Raw genomic sequence first — 25484 nt, forward strand, 5'->3', positions numbered from 1 at the left:
ATGAAAATATGCATACCCAATGATGCATGCTACAATTTAATGGTAAAAATTATAAATAAAACTTCTTCACAGAACAAATGTGTGATTGTCATTTATAGACACAACTATTACCTTCTTACATTTTATAAAATGCGATTTTTGTTTGTTATGTACACGTAACTTTTTTTCATCAAGTATAATGATTTTATTTTACTTCTGGGAGATTGGATTCTCGCTATTTCTTTAAATGTAAACTGTATTGGATTTCTGCATTTTGGTATCGATTTGTAAACATCATTACATCGGACTGTCTGTGGTAAAACATATGTCAAGTTGTTGTATCGGAAGTGCGTAACTCAGTATATATTGGAATACAATGTACCGTCCTTAATATACAATTTATCGATTTCTTTCATTCGTTTCAGAGTATTTATCCAGTGTTTACTTGAGCGAAAATAATAAATTTTGCTTTCTTCTGAATTCATTATATATATTTAAGAACATTTAGATTACAATTGTCAATTAACAATATAAATCAAATACAAAATACCTTAAGAATGTTGGGCAATACTGTATATAAATAGGAAAATGATGTGTATTCTACCGGGTTAACCACAACTTCAAGTTAAAAACTTTAAGCTTAAACTTAAATGGTAAAATTTGTATTGGAACTACATTTTGCCAAAGAATTTAATCTTAACGCATGTATTCCCAGCAACATGCAAACAAGCTTGCCACCCGCTTTCAGTACTTTTAGTACTTTGATATTTCATACGCATATAACCAACCATCTTCTGGCGTCCTGTAATATTAGTGTACACACTTTTTAAATCAAGAACAGATTTACTTTCATAATGTCATCGTTCTCCAACTGAATATTATATTAGTTACGATTTAAATTCTATTATTTGTGGTGGCCCATGAACAGAAATATAGTTTCACTTCATACTGCTCTAGTATTTTCCTTTTCACCAATGTCTGTATAGATGTCGGCCAGTAGGCCCAGGAAATCGGCAGCATAAAGAAAATTCTCGAATAATTGCAAATATTAATATAAAACTCAATACAGCTCCAACATATATAATTACATTCCTACCAGAATTGGCCTTGTATTCTGGTGTTTGGTTTGTACAGTTTACTCTATCTTTGTTTCCATTTTCGTAGTTGGTTAACTCTGTAAAAAAAAAAACAACTCGTATATAATGATCATCGTTTACTTTGTGTAGATGTAGAGTCAGTTTAGAAATTAGAGTGTCAGAACGTTTAATTAAAAGAATGTTTAAATGTTCATTTGTAAATGTACCTTGCATTTTTGTGGTTTTCTTTACTTTGTCTTTGATCTCATATTCATGTATTGTTGTTTCTAGAATATTTTAATTAAGTTGTTTACTTTTATTGTTAAATACAACCCTTTCAGTGACGGTCAGACTAACATATGATATAAACAATCCTATGAAATTTTTAGATATATTAAAACATTTCTAAAACTTTAACTACACAAATTAATTTCCTCTTTAAAATATATCTTTTTGATATAATATATGCAAAATAAGTACAAATAAGATGAGGTTTTTTGTTATAATTATATTATCTACAGTTTTATATATGCTAGATTTATTTTAAATGTTAGCCATTATATTTAAATGAGTTTATGAACTGAGTGGGAGAAAATTGCCAAATATTTTGATCCACGATTAATAAACAAACTTATGTAATATTTTTATGTTTACTTAGAGTGCTTAGTTTCTCTCCAGCTACACTAGAAATAGTAAGACATAGACATGATGACAAGGTGAACAATTGCACTTTTGGAGACACAAAATGCCATAATATGATGCTGGACATACAGCTGAGCAGTTGACTCCATGATACCCAGACGGACATTCTAAACATAAAGATATAACGTTTAAATCTGAAATAAATGAAAAAAAAAAGATGTATTGTTCCTTGAAAAAAAGATATGCAGCATATTTAAAAGAGCTTTACAACTCAGAAACAGGCAAATGGTAACATGAGGTTGTGCGAAATAATGCTTGTTTAAACTGTGTTTTAAAGCAAAAAAACATAAAAACGCCTTTTAAAGTCATTATTTAGTAAACAGAAGCAACATAACATTTTCTGTAGGAACATAACCAAAAAAAAGATAAAGATCATAAAGCTTTCGAACGACGCCATACTGCTTTAAAAAAGAATGCACTAATACGATAAAGGCATTACTTCATTAAAAGTATGTTAAACGCATATTCAAGAAGTGTAATGCTGCAAACTAAAATGTCTTTTACAAAACAATGTAATTATGAAACTTTTTTTCCCAAAGAACATGGATTGGATCTCCTATCTTAGATTTTATGTTTTTATCAAAGAACTTGTTTGGAAAGACGTGCTAATTCACTCTCTTTCAGAACACCGCACGGGTAACATCTTTGAATAGTTCCAAGCAGTACGTGGATTTCAGTAGTCTGCTACTCCGGACCAAACAATATAAGGAAGAGAATTCGATGAGGCCAAGTATGCTTACAATTCCCCAAGCGAAGTGAGATGATAGGAATGTGAAATGTCCTCTATGAACGACTGGATTACAGCTTTGAATAGGTATATGGCAATTTATTGCATAAAGTATCCACATGATCAAGCTAAACTCGCAAAACATCTAGAAGCGGTCAGGGACATTGCAGATGCAGAAAATAACTTGTATTGTTACGATAAGGACTTCCGATCCTTAATTGAACAAGTCCAGGTGCATTGGAGAGACGTTCATATTGAATTTTACCTAAACACACGTCTTCTCAATCTATCAAAGCAACTAATTCACATAAGATTTGAGTAGAACTATCCCAAGAGAAGCTTGTTTCCAGTTTCAATTAGGTAAGCAGTGCAATGCAGGTCTTGCATGTCGTTTTCAGCACAGGTGTTACAACTGTGGTGGCTCGAACCCATTCATCCAGTGCACAAAACATCAGCGGCACTCTCATGTCTTACAAAGATTTATGTATCAGTCACCACAGCCAACCAAATTTGCCAATTCGTCGAAGTCAACCCCTCTTACCAAGCAAGGGCCCACACTAATCCAACCAAATAGACTTGCAGATTGGCTGTCTAGTTACATCGAAACTGAGACAAACTATAAAAAATGGTATTTCAAATGATTTTTCATTAGGGTTTGTTTGTGAATGTCCTGGTGTAGAGTCTTAAAATCTTAGATCAGCGTATATTTGTCCGGATATAATTGATGAAAATGTTCTTAAAGAATTTTTAAAGGGCAGAGTGTTAGGTCCAAATGATTCCAAACTATTTGCTGACGCACAATGTTCCCAATTAGGTTTGGTAGAGAAAAAGGTAACAGGTGAATTTAGAATGATGCATCATTTATCTTATCCTACAAACCAATCAGTTAATGATGGCATTCCACGCAAGGGATCATTTGTTCGGTTGGAGATGCCATCAGTCACATCAGGAACTGTGGAGTTGGTCCGTATTGTTGCAAAACTGATATAAATTCTGCCTTTAGGATAATCAACTTAATTCAGATTCGCTTGTTTTAAATGGAAGAATAAGTATTATGTGGATACATGTCTTCAATTTGCATAACTGGTCTCAATTCTTCGTGGATGATCTTTAAACGTTTTTCGACGGCGCTAGAGTGGATAGCGCAAAACAAACTGGGGATTTCGTGTATTTTTCATGTAGTAGACGATTTTATAATCACCCACAATTGCTCCTTACACTGTAATATGTGTTTGACAGTTGAAGGCATTTTATACTGTGTATTGACAGAGGCGTTCCAATATTCCTGGGGAAAACTTCTGGTCCTCTTCAGACTGTAACTTACTTAGGCTATGAGCTGGATTTGTGCAAGATGGAGTCTAAGTTGTCTCATGAAAAAATAGTAAAGTGCATAGATAGAATAAAGTTTGCAAAGACACATCGGTATCAGTAAGATTTTGTACAAAATCAGCATGACAAAAGAAGTGAAAGAGAATTTGAAAGTTTGGGAATATTTTTTTGATAAATTCAATGGATCTTCGATTTTCCTCCCAGATAAGTGGTCAAGGTGTTTCGCATGAGCTTAAATTGTACACAGATGCTTCGGGTTTGAGCGGTTATGCAGCGATATTCGGTACTCAGTGGTTCTATGGAAACTGGGATACTAACTGGCAATATAAAATATTGCAGTCTTAGAACTTTTTCTTATTGTTCTTTCAATAAAATTGTGGGGAAATATGTTGACTAACAAGTATATTTTTTTAACACGGATAATCAGACATTGGTGCTTGTTATAAACAAACATGCACGGAGAAAGATATCACGGCTCTTGTTCACGAGCTCGTTGCTGTCTCGAATATAATATCTACTTTAAAGCAAAACATTGAACATAAACAGAAAATATACTATTTGATTTGCTTTCTCGTTCCAAGGTACAGCAATTTCTACTATTAGCACCTTGAAAAACAACCAGTTGAGATTCCTAGTCTTCAGACATATCCAATTTGACCCGGTTGTGAACAAACTTCTGGATTCCGGTTTGACTGCGTCAACTTCATCATCATACACTCACGCTTGGTCGACGTTTGGGAACTTTGCGGAAAAGTACAATTTACAAACGGATATCCCCGTTCAACAACACATATCAATTCTCTATAATGCTTTTCTTTTCTCACAAGATTATGCGCTGTCGATGATAACATCTCATCTTTTTGCCATCAGTCACGTCCATTAACTCAATGGTCTCCAAGATCCATGCTTATCATTTATTTTACAAAAGTATTAACTGGAGCTCGTAAGCGCAAACCGATGACTGATGTGAGAATACCAATTACTAGGGCTATCTTGCAAAAACTCCTTGCTTCTTTACAACATACTATATCCAATCTATACGAAAAAATTCTATTTCGAGCAATCTATTCGTAAGCCTCTAATGTTTTTTAACTATATTTTATTATGCAATACATCACATACACGGATAGTTTTATGAGAATCGTCGAAATTACATTCAGCTTAACCGTTTCAAATCAAAATATGCTGCATTTTAACGAATTATCTATCGTAAATGACACAATATTGATTAATTTTGTATCGTTCAGTGCCTGAAGAATTACATTTATCAAAAAGGAGTGCTATGAAAAATCTCAGACTGCACAAAATAGTAAATACCGTCTTTCTTGCAATACGGTATAAAGAGTTGAAATAATTTGCAGTCTCCGGGTTGTGCACTTCCTCTCCTTTGTGATTGGAAGAAAATACATGCTGTGAAAATTTTCAATTTTTTCATTGGTTGAAAATATGTTCGGTGCAAGGGAGTTAATTTTCTGATCAATTTTTTCACGTACGACTTAACAAATTTTGTAGATTTCATATCTTAAAAAGTTAAAAATAGAAAAAGCGACGCAAATTGCTGTGAATGAATTTCAGTCTTTGATTTTCAGGTCCAATTAGTTGAAAACAATATTCTATTATAGCTATTGAAATTATTTGCTTTTCTTTTATTATATTTATTCAAATACAAAAATGTAAAATCGATAGGTAATAATATTTGTTAAACAAAATGCTAAATGCAGCGATATAACTTTGATTTTATCAAAATAATACGAGTCTACGACCCTTCCTAAGATCTCTTTTATCATACTATAGTCGATCTCAACTTCTAACTCGTGTTACGCATTTCTCAATTTTAGACACGCAGGCTTAAAAGACACATAATGATATAAAAATGTTCCAAACGCCATGTAGAGGAAGGTGACATAAAAAAAAAAGTCATTTGTCTTTGATAACTAATTGCTGTTTATAGTTTGCTCTTAAGACGGTAAGCTTTTTTTAAAGCTAAACTTGTTTTGATGATAGACTCAAATTCCCATAGAATACGATCTGGCTGTTTCTTTTAAGTAACGTACTGGTATACATCAACAGTTATTTAGTTAATTTACTTACTTTTAACAATCAATTAATAGCTCTTTATTAACGTTAACTCTTAAATTACATAGTTTTAGTTCTTTGTAAATCATGAACACAATACATTCAGTCATGTTAATTGATAAGATTTGAATTGACTCCTGAAATATTTTATAACATGTACACGTCGTTCGATTACTTCAACTCTAGATCTCGTTATATCACATACAAAGTAGAGATTTGCAATTGTATGAAAATTAACGTATTCTTTTGTTTTAATTGGTAGCTACATGTAAATATTAAAAGTTTTGAAATGTAGCTGAAAAGATGTGGTGTCATTGAATTAGCTTCATTTATATGGTCATACATATTGTTACATTTTTATGTTTCCTATAAATTAAAAGTGCAATACCTTTGCAAATGCCTCCATCATTATAATAATTGTGGATACACTTTTGAATTTTGTCTGCAAAAGCTCTGAAAATCACGATGGGATGTAAATTAAGATTAATCTGACTGAAAACAGGCATACTCTCTCTCTCTCTCTCTCTCTCTCTCTCTCTCTCTCTCTCTCTCTCTCTCTCTCTCTCTCTCTCTCTCTCTCTCCCGAAATCGATCGATTGAGATAATAGGTAATGCTTACATATAAATGTCATAAGATGGATGAACGTGATTTGAAAACACTATTGAAATGTTTATAATAAAAGGCACACTTACACAACAAGTATTGTACAGAGATAAAAGTATGTATTTGGTCAAAAGACTCATTAATTGTTCCACTCCTAGTAACGAAACTTTCCGAAAACATACCTTGTGAAATTATTTAAATGGACTGTCCACAGCAATGGAATGGCAACTGTAAATCCACAATGAGAATTTGGGTATATGTTTTATTCAAAAAATGCAATAATTCCCATTTAACATTATATTTCATCTCTGTAAATGAGGAAATAATTAACAGATAAAAAGCATTAAGGAAATTTATGATTGTGTTAAATAGAAAATTTTTGAATATTATTCTATTTGCATTCCACATATATATTGACGAGTGTGGAAAACGATGTAAGTCCAAACACAATAATCGGAGTAGAGGGTCAAAAGTTAAAGGATTGGTTCTATGATGAGGTAACAAACGTCGAAGATTGATAAACTGCAAGCAACGTCATAAGATAAATTGTTTTGCCTCAGACTAAAATGCCTCGACGTGATTGGATGAAAGGCATCTGTTACTGCCTTACAAATTAACGTAAACATATGTACGGCAACATGGTGGAAGTAACGTTATTTAAACAGATTTTTAAAAAAAAAACCGTTTAATCGTACCTTTCGTCTTTAAAAAAGCATGGTCACGATTTTCGTCAAATTCTATTTTTATTATTTACAATGCTTTAGAAATGCATTTCTAAAGATCAAATGAAATTTGAGAGTCAGTCTTTAAGATTTAAGCTGGATACAGAGCTCACAAATCTGTGTCATGTTAACAAAGCTCGTGCCCTGTTTTTTTTGTTTACATAGGTACAATTTACAAATTAAAACATCTTTCAAGCTGATTTTTCTATCTTCTTATTCATTTCAAGCATGGATTAACAGTTCGTAACGTTTAACACATTCATTTAAGGTCTAAATTTGAAATTTTTTCTTCAACATTCCAAATGTAAACAAAAGCTTTTTTTAAATGTCAAAGAATTGTAAGCTCTGTAACTCGCTTATAACTCACCAAATGACACTCAAATTTTGTTTGCCTATTAAGAATGCCTCACTGAAGCATTGTAATTATTCAAATGGGAAAAATAATTTTTGACCAAAATCGTGACCATGCCCCTTTAAGGTAGTCCATCCATAACTATCATATTTCATATCTAATATATTGAAAGTTTGATCACAAAAATCTTAGTGTGATTTTAAGGGTTTTATTACAGCATTGGATAATGATTTCTTTTAAGTATACAGTCTCATAACTGAAGCGGTGTGTGCATACAAATTGTGTAACGCGCGTTAACGCGTTATGAAAATTTGTATGAACACATCGCTGCAGTTATGAGACTGTATATCTCAAAAAGTCATGGTTTAATATTTACCTTTTTTAAAATCATGCCTTGTCTGCAAATGTGATTTATACCTTAAAATTCCTATCGTTTCCTAAGGGTAAGTTCATATTAATGGAAAAGCTATGGTAAAAGGCGCAAAGCTTGACAGTTGCGGTTTATAGCGTTCAACGTTTGTGACGTGTTAATGAAACTCGTCATTATAACCTTTGAGGATCCCGTGTGCATTACTTAATTGGCACCATTTAATATACACAGCCCAAAATGAGTATGTTTGATATGTATTGGTTAGATTTGACGGTAGAGATGGTGAATGGTAGAGACATAGTAAACAGAATATATGATTTTAGTGATTCATTTATCTCAGATATTTTGATACCGAAAAATAATGATTTTTGGTGTGATGTTTTTACCTCATGGCTATGTGTCATGAAGAATACTGAAAATGAAATGTATGCAAAAAAATTTTTTTTGTATGTTCCAGTTTAATGGTTTAATTCTCATATAAGGGTTAATAACAACAGTGTTTTCTACAAACAACGGTATTAAAATGGTGTTAAAATGTAAATTTTTATCAAATGATGGCAACCTTTTATAAAAAATATGTTTCAGCAAATATTCAATATTTCAAGTCTAATGCAGTACAATAGTATTATTTCTATTATTTCCATTTTTTAAAATGTATGTCATTGAACAAAAATGTTGTTCAAAAAAGAGGTAGTCCATATCAACCTTTTTTATTTTGAAATAATTCTATTAAATGAAAAAAGTAAAAAAGTGATTTATAATTGTGTTAACAAAAACAATATTAATCCAACTTCAGTATATAAATGGAATGATGAGCGGTCTTCACATGGACTTGCTAATATATGTTTACAAAATGTGTTTAAAGATTGTTTAAAAATTACAATTGATTCGTCCTATCAATGCTCACAGTACAGAATCCTTCATAGGATTTTCCCTGTACATGTATGTAACATGTACTACCATAAAAAAATCAAAATTAAATCTTATGACTGCTGTAGATTTGTGACACTGAAATAAAACTATACTGCATGTGTTAGTTATGTGTGAAAAATATTACCTCTGGTGAGAAATTTCAGCCTGCATATATACACAACAACCTCTGATAGAGTCGGTTTTAATGTTATCAATATTTATTTTAGGTGAGACACCATTAAATGGTATCACCAATGTGATGAATTTTATTATATTCATGCTTGTTACAAAGTATAATTCCAGATATAATGTGTGACCTTTTTATGCCATTTGAAAATAAAATATTACATTGAAAGATGTGGAGCAATTGTTAATTTTTAATAACCAGTGGTCTCTCTGGAAACATATTTTTAAACAAAACTAGTAATGTATTACTTTATATGTTTTAGCATCGAGAACAATAATTAATTCACTCTTTTTTTATCTTCCCTTTACCTGTGTAAATTTAAAACAAACACTTAACTAATGCGAATATATGTACATGTATGAATGGGTGGTCAAAGGGAAAAATAGAAATTTAAAAAAACCATTTTAAAATCATACATGTACTTTAAAACTGTTTATAAAAATAAAATGAATAAACGTAAGTAAAAAAAATTTAATTTATCATTAGAAAAAATTATCTTCTAATATCTCATAATTCATTCATATTTAATGTCTGTAAATAACTGTTTGTCCATAAACAAAAAATATTATACATAATTTACTGCTGATATTCGGTATTCTTTTCAAAACAATAGTTTGTTCTTTTAATTTTTTAATAATTTTGTTTGTCAGATAATTCAATACAAAGATCATCTAGTATCATTGTATTTTTTAACAATCTGAACAAAAGGTGTATCAGAGAAAACTAAGAATTTGTTATCAGTGTTTTTTTTAACTTTCAAATGAATAACGATAAGTACATTGAAAAAAAGTGTGAAGGAATTTCAAGTAATTACTCTCTGATTTTTATTTAGATCTGTAGCATTTTGTCTTTCCAAGGCAACAAGCAATATCGTGAGAATCCACTAAAATTCTCTCATTTTATTATATCAGCATTTTTTTTAACATTAACATCATTCGTCTCTTTTAAGTCATTAAAGATCGTAAGCTGACGATTAACATGCTATGGATACAACCATCATTCACAAATTTCATTAGAATCCCTTGTAACCTTGCTTACGTAAATAATACGTCACTTTAAATTTGATAAAAAACAATATAGCTCAATACAGTAAAAAACTCGCACAAACTGTCGGTAAAATAATGTAGGTCCAGTAGCAAAATGCATTTATTAGAGAGTTTAAGCAAGGAAAAGTTTACGTGTATGAGTATCGGTAACTAGGAGAATATCCTAATTTGATGCTCATTGCGTCGTAATTTCTGCATTTCGCGTAATTCTACATATTGTATAAAAGTGAAGAAACAAAAGTGCATGGGCTATAGACTTGTAGTTTTTAAAACTTAAAATATAGTATAAGCGTAAACAATATTGAAAGTGAATGAGAGGATAAATCAAAATCGACTGTACACTGAATTATATAATAGATATCAAATTTTACCATACACAGTATGGTACATTGAATATGTTGAAAATATCAAATTGTTTTACTCATAAGAGTACACATGCAGATTTGAAGCTTATCTTGTAACAAACTTGTACAAGTTTCAAACGTATCCGTAGACGTACAGGTTCAAATTCTTGACCTCTCCGTTCTTCGCAAAAGCACTGGAACCCATTTATCGCAGTAAATTTCTATAATTCATCTCTGTAGTTGTGTACTATCCCGGAGTTAGTGCGAATACTTGCAGAATATTCAACAAAATTGAACCAAAATGGAAACCGTACACAAAAACTCTCGTCAAATTTTAAAGCTCTTCGTGTTTGCTATCCTCTTTTCCTTATTAGTTTTGTTTCAAAAAAATTTCTTGAATATTTATAAGATCATATAATGAAGTTCTCAACTGCGGATAACCATACTAATATTTTTAAATTTAAATGTAAAATTACTCATATTCATAAAAATATCTACAGCAAATCATTAACTAAAATATTTGAATAGAAATCTAAATAAAATTTAAATAGGTTTTTTTGGTATGTAATATATTGTTTCAATAATATAAAATTAGTTCGAAATTGGTTATTACACTGTTTTCACTTCTATAGTTTGTATCATTTTGGGAGTTCCTGAACAGCACCGAATTTCATTCTACTCTCACACTGTCTATTTCAGCAATATCCTCATAAACATCATTAATGATTGTCCGTTTGCCAGTAGGTTGAGGAAATTGGCAACCTAACCACAACTCTCGAATTATTACAAGCATTAATATGAAGCATACTACAGATCCTATTGAAATAATTATAATTCTACCAGAGGTGGTTAATTTGTTTCCCGATGCTTGCTTTTTGTCTTCTATTTTATCCAAAGTTGGGATGTAATCGCTCGCTGTCTCTAGTAAAAATGAATGAGCGTTTATATTTTTTTATTTGGCATAGTGACGACATGCACCAAAGTAATACTATAAAAATAAATATGCAAAGCATCAATTTGTATATCGAAACATAATAAAGATTCATCAGGAGATTGGAAATTAAGCAGACCATGTTTTTTGTTGATAATATTCAATTGTCTTAATGAAGAAGTACAAAAGTAGCCTCAATCAAATAGTTACATTCTTTTACATGTAACGAGAGTATCATTACCAGAAGTGGTTAATTTGTTTCCTGATGCTTTCGTTTTGTCTTCTATTTTATCCCGAGTTGAAATATAATCGCTCGCTGTCTCTGGCGAAAAATTTTTTTTGTTTTATTTAATCATTTTTTGGTATAGCACCAAAATAATACTATAAAACAAATATACAAAGCATCAGTTTGTTAATCATATGTAATAATCAGGAGATTGGTAATTACATGTATAAGCAAACAACGTTATTGGTTGATAATATTAATTATTAAGAAAAACGTATTGATGAACAAGTACAAAACTAGTCTCAAATGTATGGTTATTCCTGAAACATGTACTGAGAGTGTCTTACCTTCTATAAAGGGAGAAGAAGAACAGCCGTAGACATGATGACAAGGCAAACAGTCACATTTTTGGGCACATCGAGGACCATAATATGATGGAGGACATATATCTGAGCAGTTGTCATTGTAGTAACCAACCGGACATTCTACATATTGCATTGTGAATGTTTATAATTTATAGCATACATTGACAAACAATAATCATATTATATACTTTGATAGTGGTTAAGATAATACCAGAAGCTTGCATGACATAGTTTCTAAGGATTTAAACCATAAATACGTGCATACGTATTTATTGGTAAAGTTGAAAATACCATATTGATATTAATAACTTATCATCGTCTAGAACTACAACCAACTTTTGAATTGAGATGGTGTCCTACCAGGTTGATGATTATCTAGCTACAAAATGATTTCTCTATTTCTTTCTCTATAAACTACTTGTTAATCTTCGAATAGTTTAATACCTTTACATTCGTTCCCATCTTTGTAATAATTGGTCGAACATTCTAATGGACTGTCTGCAAAAGCCATGAAATCCATTTTTAGTGATGTAATTGTTATTATCTTACTGTAATTAGCAAGCTGGTTGTAAAATAAACTTACAGACTGACTTAGCAAAAAACATATCAAAATGCAGATTACAAATAAACAAAACATACCCTTTAGAGCAACCATTGAGGTAGAGGTTCAACAGCAATGGAAGTACAATTGTAAAACCAAAATCATATTTAGAGTACATGATTTTTCCAACAGTTTGTTTAGACATCCTTTATCTATCTATGCTTTATCAAACATATCGATTAATTAAATATTGAGGACATTTTGTGAATGTGTGAAAAGGATTCATAAATCAATATAAAATGGTCATGTAATGTTTATGACATCATTTAAGGAAATTGTTATACTTATTTCAAAATTTCTAAATATCAAAATTTAAAACTTATTTTCGTAAAATTTATTTTTAAAAAGTTTTAAAAGTTTCACTTTATATAATTGTGCATGTTTGTGTCTTTATATAACGCATATTGATTTCCGTTCCATTCTTGGTTTTGGACCATACACAGTAAACTCTTAGTATCTAGTTCTCATAATGTATAGTGATTGAGAAAATAAGGTTTCACAGTCGTTGTCCGAGCAGTATGAGTGATGGACGCTTTTTTTACTTTATCTTTTAATTTTATTTTTAGTTTATTATCTTTAATATAATAGATGTTTTTTATGCGTTTATTTTTAACCAAGAACTTATTAGCAGCTATCGCAGGTCTTGCGTGACGCAATTTCAAATGTCACAAACCCTTGACTCTTTGCGACAAATAATGCAATTAGCCCTAATTTTTCTAACAGATATAACTGGAAGAGTGATGTTTGTAGATGTAGAAGAATGTTTGCGGGGCGTTCGAACATTATCATCATTCACTGTCAGGTACATTCAACTGAACTCTTATCCGTATTAACAGCTGCATCATTTGTATAAGGGGACGTACCTGATGCCGGGATGGCAAGGGGACGGAAAACTCTAACTGGCCCTCACCTATTTTTGTCTAATCTATTAACCTTCCGCCTGTATTTTTCGCAAAATTGTTACCAAATGAAACCAGTGCACACAATCTTTGCAAAGAACAAACTGAATCTACTTTGCAGTACTTCCCACAAAATTGTACCATTTCCTATTGATGTTCTGGAAAGGCAAACGCAGCAGTTATTGCTCGGCTTGTTTTTTTTTTAAATGTGGCACCTGTCTCGAGTAACACTGATCAAATTTAAATATACAAAATGCACAATTCTACATTTAAAAAAATAATAAATCGGTGTTTTTAATATGCCGCTAATTTGAAACAAAGTTTGCCCACAGATGGAATCGAACCATAGCTTAAAAAACAACTTACTAATCTAATTCAGAACTTACACTTGATGATGATATCATTCTAAAGTATAAATCACCTCCAAGTAGGTTATAAAAAGGCATTTATGAAATGGTTTAATCAGACTGGCATAAAATATTTTTGTTCATATCTAAGATTTGATAAGAATTATTAATTTAATATTCTGGTCTTACAAATGTAATAATACGCATATTTGCGAAATACGTAATCAAATGATTCATCATTTTTGTTCATTCTCGTCTCGTATGAATTTACATTGAATTGAACTAAGTTTCAAATACTCGAGAACAATAATCATCACTTCGGACTACCAATACGTGACGCGAGTATTTAACGTTTAGATAAATCATTATTTAGCATTACTTTTGTAATTAAAATCATTTTTTAAAAAGCAGGTCATGAAATTGCACAAATAAACTAACAAACATAATTGCATGTTATAGTATCTAGCTTTCAATTATCTGTGTAATAATTTAAACATTCCAAATAAAATATATCAAATGCAAGTTCATTTTTTTTAATTTAGAATTCTTTTGAACAACACAGTACTGCACTTCACATTTTGTTCTAATACTTTCAACATCAGCAGTATCTGCATCAACACCAGCTGAGACTGTGTTTATGCTAAATAGTTGAGTAAATAGGCAGCATAAGTAAATTCCTCGACTAAATATACATGTGTATGAATAAGAAACATATAACATATTCAATCGTAATTTTTATAATCCTACCAGAAATTGTTCTGTTTCCGGATGCCTGCTTGTTGTCTTCCTTTTTACTCCGAGTTTCAAAATCATCGTTTGTTGTTTCTGTTGAACAAACGGGAATTTGTTTTTAAAATTCATTAATCTATTTTGCTTTATTTATCAGTTTAATGGTTTTAAAACAGTGTAGAAGCAAACAATATCAACTATTAAAATGACAATACGCATATTCGCATCATAACATTTTTATGCTGATTTTTATCATGTGATATCTTTGAGTATTTCATCACAGGTTTAAATATTCAATTATTGTTTGACCTGGTAAAGAACTACTTCTAATCATTCACAAGAATGATACAATTATTTAAATCTGCCAACTCATGTGATATCAATATTATTCATTCCGAAATTCCTCCTAATCGATACACACATATGTTTGTATCAGATAATGCTTTTCATGTGTCAATCACACACATGTACGAGGGTTGTCCCAAAATAGCGTAGACAAGTGGCGTTATTCAGTTAATCGAAAACAAAGGAAGATGAAATGTGTGCCACAAAGGGTTCAAGAAATTTGCATTCAAATAATGTTTTAAAATTGAATATTATTTGAGATTAAATTAGTGAAATGAAAGCATGTTAGATCAGAAATTCGACATGCGGCGCAATGTTAAAAACAAAAAGTTAAAATCAACATAATGAATTGAAAATTGGGCGGAAAAGTACTTTTCGAATGAAAAAATTCAAATAAAACATACACTGATAGTTGATAATAATTCTTTCATATACTCAGAAAATGTTTTGGCTATAACAAAACTTTTAAATATTTTATATCGCGTTTTGTGACAAGTTGAAAAGTTAACAGGTAATAAAATGACGTTGTCAGCGTTTAAGGCAGCGCAGCAGTAACTGATACAATATTGTAAAGACCATGAAATAAATCTTAAGCGGCTTTGGAAGGAAATGAAATTAACGAAATCGATGAGAAATGCGTTTTGTGAATAAGTAGTTAAACAACATTGAAAATATTTGAACAAGTATGATGACAATAAGTGGAAAAAAAGAAACCCCGAACGATATCAATGGACGTCAAAATGTTGAACGTCACATTTTGGTAAGACGGACGTTAGACAACAAGTAATTCAGGGCAAGTTTGGAGCCGACAGATCGTTTGTACTTAGAAAATATTTAAAAACAAAACAAAACTAGAAATATATATTGAATGTGCACGCAGAGTACATGTTCAAAGATAATATTTTTTCTAGGACATTTTCGGAAATAAAACATAAATGTTATCGTGAACGATGTGGAGGGTTTAGCAACAACGTAAAACTGGAAATTTTCGACGTCGCACATTGCGCCGCCTGACAAAACTTGTTGTTAATAATTATTCATTTTCTCGAGAAATGAATAAAGTACAGGTTTGAACTTTTCAGCATTGTTTGCAAAAGGGTCATTGAAGAAAACACAGAAGTCTAATGAAATTGCAGTGAACAGATTATAAATTATGTGTCCTGTCTACATTATTTTGGGACAACCCTCGTATGTACAGTTAACTTCCTTAAACGATAATTAAAACAAAGGTTTTTATTAACAACAATATGTCTTACAGATAATTTACAATATCTATTTAACACATTCCATGTCTCGAAGGTTGGTATTACAAAACCATTAACTAGAAACATTTACTTCGACTGACTAGACTTCTTACGAAAATACACATTTTCGTTTAAAACTCAAAAGCGGATTTCCATAAGCCCTATGCCCACAACGAACACGTTCTTATCAATTACATGTAATAGTTATTCATAATTTACAAATTACACAATATATTCTGGTGTTTCAGTGATTCCTCGTGTCCTCTTAACTTTTTGAACAAGCCTCGTGGTGGTTTTTTTTCAGTTTTATTACAACAATCATTGTATGCATATCCTATTTAGTGTTTTTTCTTCTAAATTTGAAAATAAAAAGCGCAACCCAAGTATGCCAGATCTTTGAAAAAAACAATATAGTTACATTTTTTCAATAAAATAAAATTAAGCTTCCAAACAATATTCAACAAACTTTAAATAGTTTATAACATATTGCGTTGACAAATTTCATTGCATCTAACAGGTATGCACAATTTTGACGCAAATATTTGTTTACGTTATATAAACGCTTTAAGTTATTTTATTCTGAAAATCAGATAAATAAATTCGCAAAAAATCACCAAAAAGTAAATACTTGTTAACAAAACTTGCTATTGGTTGATACAGTTATCATGAAATAATAGTCTTGATAAAAAAAAAGTACCAACATCATTCTTATTGTAACATCTATAATACGTACTGAGTATCTTACCTTCTATAAAGAGAGTAGAAGAACAGCCGTAGACGTGATGACAAGGCAAACAGTCACATTTTTGGGCACAAAGAAGGCCATAAAGTGGTTCAGGACATACATCTGAGCAGTTGTCATTGTAGTAACCGGCCGGACATTCTACATATTGCATTGTAAATGTGTGTAGCATACTTTGATAAACAATGATCATATTATATACTTTGACAGTGAATAAAATATTATACCAGAAGTTTCCATGACAAAGTCTGTAAGGATTGAAACCTTACGTGCATGCGTATTTATTGGTAAAGTTGAAAATACCATTTTAATATTAACAATTTATCATCGTCGAGAACTACAACTACTTTTTGAATTGAGATGGTGTCCTACCAGGTTGATGATTATTTAGCTACAAAATATTTATATCCATATCTCTATACACTACTTGTTAATCTTAAAATGTACAATACCTTTGCACATGTTCCCATCTTTGTAAAAATTGGTCAAACACTCTGCAAGAGCCCTGAAATACATTTTAAGTAATGCAATCATTATTGACTTACTGTAATTAGCAAGTTGTTTGTGAATTAAATATACGGATACATTTAAAAGAACAAAAAAACTGCAAATTACAATTTAAAACATACCGTTTTGTGCAAGTATTAAGGTATAGGATCAACAGCAATGGAATTACAATTGTAAAACCTAAAACATGCTTCGGGGACATGTTTTCTCCAAAAGTGCATTTAAATATCCTTAATCAAACATATTGCTGAATTTAATATTGAGGAAATTATGTGAATGTGTGAAAAGGACACATGAAACAATGGTAAGTGGTTATGTAATGTTAACATCGTTTAAATAAATGTGAAGGGGATATAGATGGGGGTCGGGTTTTTTAAATGTAATTTTTAGGCAGGTCTCAAATGATTTTAACTTTTTAGGTATATTTCAGCTATTCTATTCATATATAACACAAACTGCTTTAGAAACATCCGCATTTTGTTCTTAGCTGATGCTGAACAACCATCCGAGCCTCAACTCCGACCCCACCGGCCACACATATCAGCAGCCCGTATGACCCGTATGAACCGGACAGCCATGTGGATCTCCCAAATCACGGAGCACCTCGACGACGTGGACGACCATGAGTCAGACTGTCTTCTCCCTTAACATTCCTTCGCGGTGTAAACTTCGTATTAGTGTTTGCTCTGATGTTATATATATATTTAGTATTCAAATATTATTTGAATTCGCCATTCTTTAATTCGCTCATTGCCAACGAGGGCGAAAGGAGCGAAAATAAATGTGGGTGAATATTCTTTGTCACTAGTGTACATTTTCACAATGTTTTGATTTGTGCAAGTAACAAAATGATAAAGCAAATTTCGATATAGTTCCAGGACTGATGTAATTTACGGTCATTTTTTGTTAGTTCTATCATGTTTATGGATGTTTTGATTTTCGGTTTTACGTTATATTTTTTTTGTAGCTGTGCCTTTCCTTTATGTGCCCTTAACTTCCTGGTATGTGTATTTATAAACCCTTGAGTCAAAGTTTGATTCTTGGTGTAACAGGTGTCTATAATCAAAATATAATCATTGATTATGAATGATCGTTCCGTTGCAATCAATAAAAATTTAATATTTTATGCAATTTTACTTCCTTACATCTGTTCATGGATATTCCCCCTGATTACACATTGAAACAGTTTGACGGACAAGTTTTCATTCGGTCAAAACTATATCAATAACTTTAAACATCAATGATAAATTTTTGCAACCAGTACTTCATACATGTAACATACATGTAGCATCCAAATCACGAAATTCCGGAATTATACACATGTAAGTCCAAGATTCGAATATCTCGTTCTCTTTGAACAGATTTTCGAAAAGTACGATATGACAGACAAATGAGCCATAAAGTTGAAAAATCTCGCCATTGTCAGACGTTTTGCTATACCTTTAGAAATAAAGCTAGCTACATGTAGATGAAAACATTTAACACTCATATTTCAGAAAAAGGAATTGCACTAGATAATTGAAATCAATCTTTTAAAACATTCACATATCAAAAAGAAAATAAACCAAATCTATAATAATTTGACTTCCCTCTAAAGGAGACCTGTCCATTTATCTGTACTAACTTAAAAGCTCCTCAAAATTAATCATAGTGTGATCTCATCAATTGAAAACACTAATTACTTAGGATTACCGGTTGTTTGTGTCATATATGAAATCAAACGGTCAATATCTGGTAATGCAACTTTCCTTCTAACTTTGAGTTTTACTAAATCAATGAAACCACAATATAATGTAAGTTTTAATTCCAGATATTCTCTGGTTCAAATCATTTCTAAATATAATGCATGAACGCATTTTAAGTAGTCATAAAGAAGATATCATGCATAACAATCAAGTGATATATCTTTCCAAACTTGATTTATGAATTGGTAAAAATATACAAAACGTATCAACAATTTAAAGGGATGTGGGTGATTTCTTTGATAGCACGTGTCCTTTTCCAGTCACTATCTAACGCAATAATGTTCTGACATTCTGATGTATGAGCATCTTGCTGCAGTTGTTTTGCTTTATTTAGTGTAGTCCCCACTCTCACAGATCTCTGTCTGGCGCCCATCAATGTTGATCTTGACAGACCGACCCCCAGTCACTGCAGCATACAATAAAAAAGAAGTATAAATTGTATAAATGTAACATGTTTTCTGCACTTCTAGCATTGAAATAGTATCAAAGTTTCTATTCATTTGACTATATGTAATTTTAATTTGCTCTATATCTTGCGTAACAGTGAATCAAATTATTTCGATAATGATAATCCCTCAGCATTATGGTATAGAAATGGTATATATTTTCAGCACTTCTTTCATTGAAAATAGTATTAAAGTTTATCTTAGTTTTATATTTACGCATATTTTATTTTCTTCACATCTTGAGTGTATCAGTGAATGAAGTTAATCTTGATAATGATGATTACCTCAGCATCTCTAATTAGTGCTATAACTCCATCCAGTGGATTGTTCTGCTGTCATTCCTGTTAAATAATCAAGAACATTATGAAAAAACCATCTACTGAAGTATTTAAGAGTATTCACACAAAATTGATAATGATAATTATATTTCATCATCAATAATTCCATTTCCTTAGCTTTGTAAACAATTCTATTATAGTGACCCTAATTGTGACAGTGGCGTTTTTCTGAGTAAGGGAGCCACCTCCACATTACAACTGGGTGGTAGTTTTATGTACCTTTTGGGATTATTATGGACGTCAAGCACTTTTATTATCTAGGTGTCATTTCATCAAGTGCATGTCATTGAGCACAATACACGGACAAAAATGGTTTGCATCAGCATGCTTTGGAGTGCCTGGAGAAAAAATAGTTGCAATATCAATAAAGACGCGTCCAATTTCTATCAATATCCAACACCCTATACTATAATTGTAATGGTAATCTCTTTGTGTCCAGTGTTTGACCACTGAACCAGCCTGATGTGTTTGCTTTGTCTCCTGCTCCACGTACGGTTAAAGTGCTGCCTAAATTAGAAACTTATAACAATTGTTAGTTAACGATTTACATGTAATTAACTAATTCATCAACAAAAAACAACTTAAATGGCAAAGCAGTCAAAGGGTCCTTTTTGAATAGCTCTATCAGACGGGATCATCATGATTTTCATGCAAACATTGAAATAAATAAAATTTGAATTCTTTAAGAAATAGAGTCCATTTTAGCTTACAGCTTGGCAGAGGCTCATCAAATTCAAGTTGTGGAGAAGGACTTTTTATGGGATGGTCTCAGAAACTAGTTCTAGGCCTTGATTGGTGCTGGCTGAAAGGTTGAACATTTTTTGATTGAGGTCCTTATAATATACATATCAGCAGTACAAGGCTTAAAATTTAGAGAGACAAAACGTGTTGACATACATTGATGATTTGTCTTTATACATTATTATTTAATTTTAATGATGTTATAAAGTAACATGGATGCAAAGACAAGGAAGATATTATATATTTAATACGACTTCATTCTTCATTAAATAATGCGCATCATTTTTTTAAAATATCTGTCAAAATGCATGCCTTTGACAGGTGATCACTTTTGAAAAAAAAATTTAACCGCTACAATTGTATATTATTCTAACCATAAAGACATCAGGTCTCCTGAGATGAATTCATTAAGATGTATGTGACTTATGCATGTGTTTAGTGCACATCATAGTGACAGCTAATGCAGTTGTTATGATTTTCATCCATTCCCGGTTTTTGGATTTGATGCAGTTTTGTTCAGTAGATCGTTTTGTAAAAACCAGTTCTCCTGATCTCTCATCATGAAGTGGTCTTGAAAACATATATCATAACATTTATGTGTTAGGGGCTCTCATAATTTAACGTTAATTAAGCCATCATTCAAGTGATGAACATTCGATCTCCCTTCTATCCACTAGAATGACCTCATAAAAGTCACACACAGAGAGCATATCAAAATACTGTTCTTGAAGTTGAAAGTGGTTTGGAGGCTTTTCTGAAGACATCAGTAGTTTAATAGAGGCGATACTGAAGACATTGATTTTTATCCTGAAATGCTTTTTTATCAATAGTTGAATTTTCAATTATAATTTACCAGGCGCATGTGACATTTCAATAAACAAAGTTGAAATAAAGTCCAACTTCGAAGGAAAATTTGTAACTATGAAATCCAGGGTTTGAAATATAACATTCGATGGGTAGAACCGGCAAACACTCTTTCATTTGTGGTCAAATTTGTTTACAGGGAGTTCAGCCGGAAATCTGTTGATTCAAATAATTTCAATATGCAAACGTTCACTGGTTCAGTGTTGGTTTCAGTTGCTGCATCAAAATTAATGTTGATCTTCATTCCATCTCAATCTCAAGCTTTTCTTTTTGAGCTTTTCTCCATGACATTTTGATGTATAGTTTTGTTTCAACAAAATTCACTGGTATATATGTTAAAATAAATCAGTATTGATTCATTATTTTTTCCTAAACAAAAGAAATGCAGCTCAAAAGTTATTATTGTTTTCACATAATATTATATATATATATATCACATGCACCGTTGATTTTATCATTGTTTTAATCCTCCCGACATCTGAAAAAAGAAATTAAAAAAGCATGTAAACAATTGTTATTCAAATAATCTAACGTAGAACATCTTAGCATAGAAGGCCTTTCTCAGTCGTTTAGGCAAAAAAAAAGAACTTTTATTGACGAAATCATAAAAAAGTAAAAAAAAAAATGTACGTGTATTGTCGTTTTTTGTCAACTAAATTGAAAAAATGTTATCATGAGCTCAAATATTAAACTGATCAAAACAACATTAATAAGGATAATATTTGTTTGGAGTCCATTATGTGCCTAATAAGCTTGGAAAGCCTTAAGCACAATAAATAAAGAAACTAGACATGAATCAAATCTATCAATTATGATCGAATTGACTAGATTCACATCTGGTGCTAACAGGAGAACCCCCGTTGCCATTATGTACATGTAACATAGGTTCTATCATTTTCAATGTTAACTAAAAAGTACCTGCGGCTGCGTAGGGATGGCATGGATACCTGTTAGTATATGGTCGTAGTTGCTTATCCACCCCGTCAATCATGTCTAGAATTACCCTTCGAGGGAAACGGTATCTAGAAATGAGCCCCAAGTCATTTAAAGAGTCCAGTGGTTAGGTTCTATCTCGAAAAACACGCTGCTGTCTCAGAGAACGCTGTATAAGTAAATATGTCGCCATTTTTATTACGGTACGTACGTTTCTACGTATGCTGCACGTCACCCGTAAATTTTGACGTAAATCTACAACAAAACGTAAGATACGGCCTTTAGTAAAACGCAAAATTAGCCTTAGTTACGTCTATGTCTGCGTTTACGTCTATATACGTTTCGAGTTACCACCTTTAGAAAAACTGGCCCCTTATTTTTAGTTAGACAAAAAGTTTGATCGGTTGATTGAATTTACAAATATACTTCACAAATTTCTATGAAGTGTAAACTTTTTTTATTTCAATGTCAGTTGTTGTTAATATTAATATTGACATATTAACATAAAGTACCGATCAGACCCAACCTAACACCAGAGTAAACCCCAGCTAAACCCCGTGTTTACTTTCTGGGTTTACGTTGGGTTTACTTTTTGAAAATTTGGGTCCACTCTGGGTTTACTTAGGGTTTACTTTGGGTTTACTTGAGAATTGCTTTTGGACTCAACTATACGCACTGAAGTGTGAAGCAGACCTTTATTTTAACTTATCATCCTACTGCCTGTGGTTATTACAATCCTTTACTAATGTATATTTATCAATTGAACATAATTTTATTTACATCATTTTACATGTTAATGTAGATGCAGATTTATGAAGGCTTGACGTTTAGTATGTACATGTATTTGCATGTATGTAAAAAGCTTAAATATTAATTGAAGTAGTAACAGAAAATCATGGACTAACCCTAATTAGAAGGGAAAAAATGACAAAAAGCTTCTAAATAACGGTCATAAAATAATTTATTTTACCAAACAATATTTAAAATGAAAAGTGTCGATAATTTTGCTGTACCCACGAACATATAGGCAATGTTGTGTACATCAGCCTTTTTTAAATGATTGAAAAAGAAACAGAAACCTTTCTTTTTTCAAATACATTTAAATCTTTAAAAATCATATCTAGTATCGTTTAACCAACCACACAATTTCTGAGCAAAGCTTGAACTAGACGTTCATTATCGCTCTGTAGAAAAGCAAGCGTTCGGCTAGTTTTTACTTTCATACCATACAACCGATCGCCTTCTGTCGGCCAGTAATAAAGTGTACATACTTCTTAATAAAGAACAAGTTTACTTTAATAATTTTATCATTTTCCAACTAAATAATACATAAATTTTCCAAAATTTTCCAATAGCATTGATAGAAATCTTTGATTAATTTGTGGCCCATGGAGTGAAATACTGTTTATCTTCATTCTGTTCCTCTATTTTCCATTTCACCTATATCTGCATAAACATCATCAAGGATTTTCTGTTCGCCAGTAGGACTAAGATATCGGCAGCATAGACATATTTCTCGAATAATTGCTAATATCAATAGAAAACTGAATACAGATCCAACGAAAATAACTACATTTCTACCAGAATTGGTTTCATGTCCTCGTGTTTTGTTTTCCTTTTCGTAGCTGGTTGATTCTGTGAAAAAAAGAGAGTGAAAGAAACCTCGTATTTAATGATTATCGCTTACTCCATATGACAGAGAACTAGTTCTGTCGGCATAGGGTCAGCTTAAAATTTAGAGTGCAAGTACGTTTAATTTAAAGTGTATTTTTATTGGTGCCTTGTGATTTTGTGGTTTCCTTTATTCCATCTAATGTCTCATATATAGATCATTATTTCTGGGATATATAATTTATTTACTATTACTGTTAACTTTATACACTAGAGATGTGGAAGTTGTTATAAGTAAATGAAAATCAACACATCGTGAAATATACCCGCTCTAAATGATAACTAGATTACAAAACAACCCTTTTAGGGATAATCAGACATTTGATATCAAAAATCTTAAAAATTTAAAATACATTAAATAATTTCTAGAATTAACTTTAGCTGCACAACTTAGTTTTTCTATTCTTTTATTGATAAAACACACTCAACAAAAGTTCTAAGTGTTCATGTAGTATAATGTATTTACCTTGTAAAATGAGAGCATTTATTTATCTTGTCGTCGGGGCGTCTGATTTCCACTTATCTTTCAACACGTTAAGAACGTTTTGACCTTGACCTTTGGTTGCGACCCAAGACTTTGACCTTTGCTAAATATTTCAATCTTGTTGTCTTAGAACCAATTTAACAAGGCCTTGGACTTTCGGTAGGATGTAACTATCTATTTCTTGCGTCAAAACAAGCTAAAAATGACGCTGGTGTCCAGTGAAATATACAACGATTGCGTAGTCTTAGCTCAAAAGCCAGACAAATCTTGTTAATTTCAAAGAGCAATGGCCGAGTGGCCTAAAATGAAATAGACAGGCCTATGTCACATTGCTGTTTGACACCAACTACCCAAAGTCCAAGCTTTTGTTAAAATGGTTCTATTTTTGTATGTGATATTGATGAAAAGACATATCAGTTACAAAATATTGAAAAATTTACATTATTTTACTTGGAAGTTTTCAAATTCTTCAATTTAACAGGGTGATCACTTAGAAGTTTTATTGAGTGTATATATTCACATGTATATGCAAACTAATCATATACTACATAAACTTTCTGTTATAATCATATTATTTATGGTTTTACGTATGTCAAATTTATTTTAAATGTTAGACATTCCATATTTTTTATACACGAATAACAAACATATCATTTAATTACTAGAATCTTTTTTTAAGTTTCCTTAGAGTACTTAATATCTCACCTGTTATACGGGGAGTAGAAATACAGCCGTGAACATAATGACAAGGTGAACAATCGCACTTCTGGTTACACATTATGCCGTAATATAATGGAGGGCATTTCTTCGTACAGTTGACACCATAATACCCGGCCGGACATTCTAGGCATAGCAACATAACGTTTAAATCTGATTAATACAAATACCTTTAACATTTTA

General features: G+C 31.5%; 1 protein-coding gene and 1 pseudogene across 1 annotated transcript; both read right to left on the reverse strand.

Annotated features, from left to right (window-relative positions):
* Positions 1-947: 947 nt before the first annotated feature.
* On the reverse strand, positions 948-6749 carry LOC128160739 (uncharacterized; annotated as a pseudogene).
* A 4257-nt stretch (positions 6750-11006) lies between these two features.
* LOC128161757 (uncharacterized) lies at positions 11007-17564 on the reverse strand. The gene is made up of 8 exons (XM_052825149.1): positions 17485-17564; positions 17308-17360; positions 16859-16996; positions 14543-14620; positions 12393-12446; positions 11931-12068; positions 11599-11679; positions 11007-11347 (listed from the first exon to the last, which is right to left on the reverse strand). Exons 1-8 carry the CDS (start codon positions 17562-17564, stop codon positions 11097-11099), a joined length of 873 nt encoding a protein of 290 aa, XP_052681109.1. The 3' UTR covers positions 11007-11096.
* Between the last annotated feature and the right edge of the window lie 7920 nt (positions 17565-25484).

This window comes from Crassostrea angulata, chromosome 8, assembly GCF_025612915.1.
Source record: "Crassostrea angulata isolate pt1a10 chromosome 8, ASM2561291v2, whole genome shotgun sequence".
Taxonomy (NCBI): domain Eukaryota; kingdom Metazoa; phylum Mollusca; class Bivalvia; order Ostreida; family Ostreidae; genus Magallana; species Magallana angulata.

Coding starts and splice junctions, on each gene's coding strand:
- LOC128161757 (XM_052825149.1), bottom strand. CDS start 17,564: ATGTCCCCGAAGCATGTTTTAGGTTTTACAATTGTAATTCCATTGCTG. Junction 16,997..17,307: donor AGATGGGAACATGTGCAAAG/GTATTGTACATT, acceptor TGCAATATGTAG/AATGTCCGGCCGGTTACTAC. Junction 11,348..11,598: donor AAACAAATTAACCACTTCTG/GTAATGATACTC, acceptor CATTTTTACTAG/AGACAGCGAGCGATTACATC.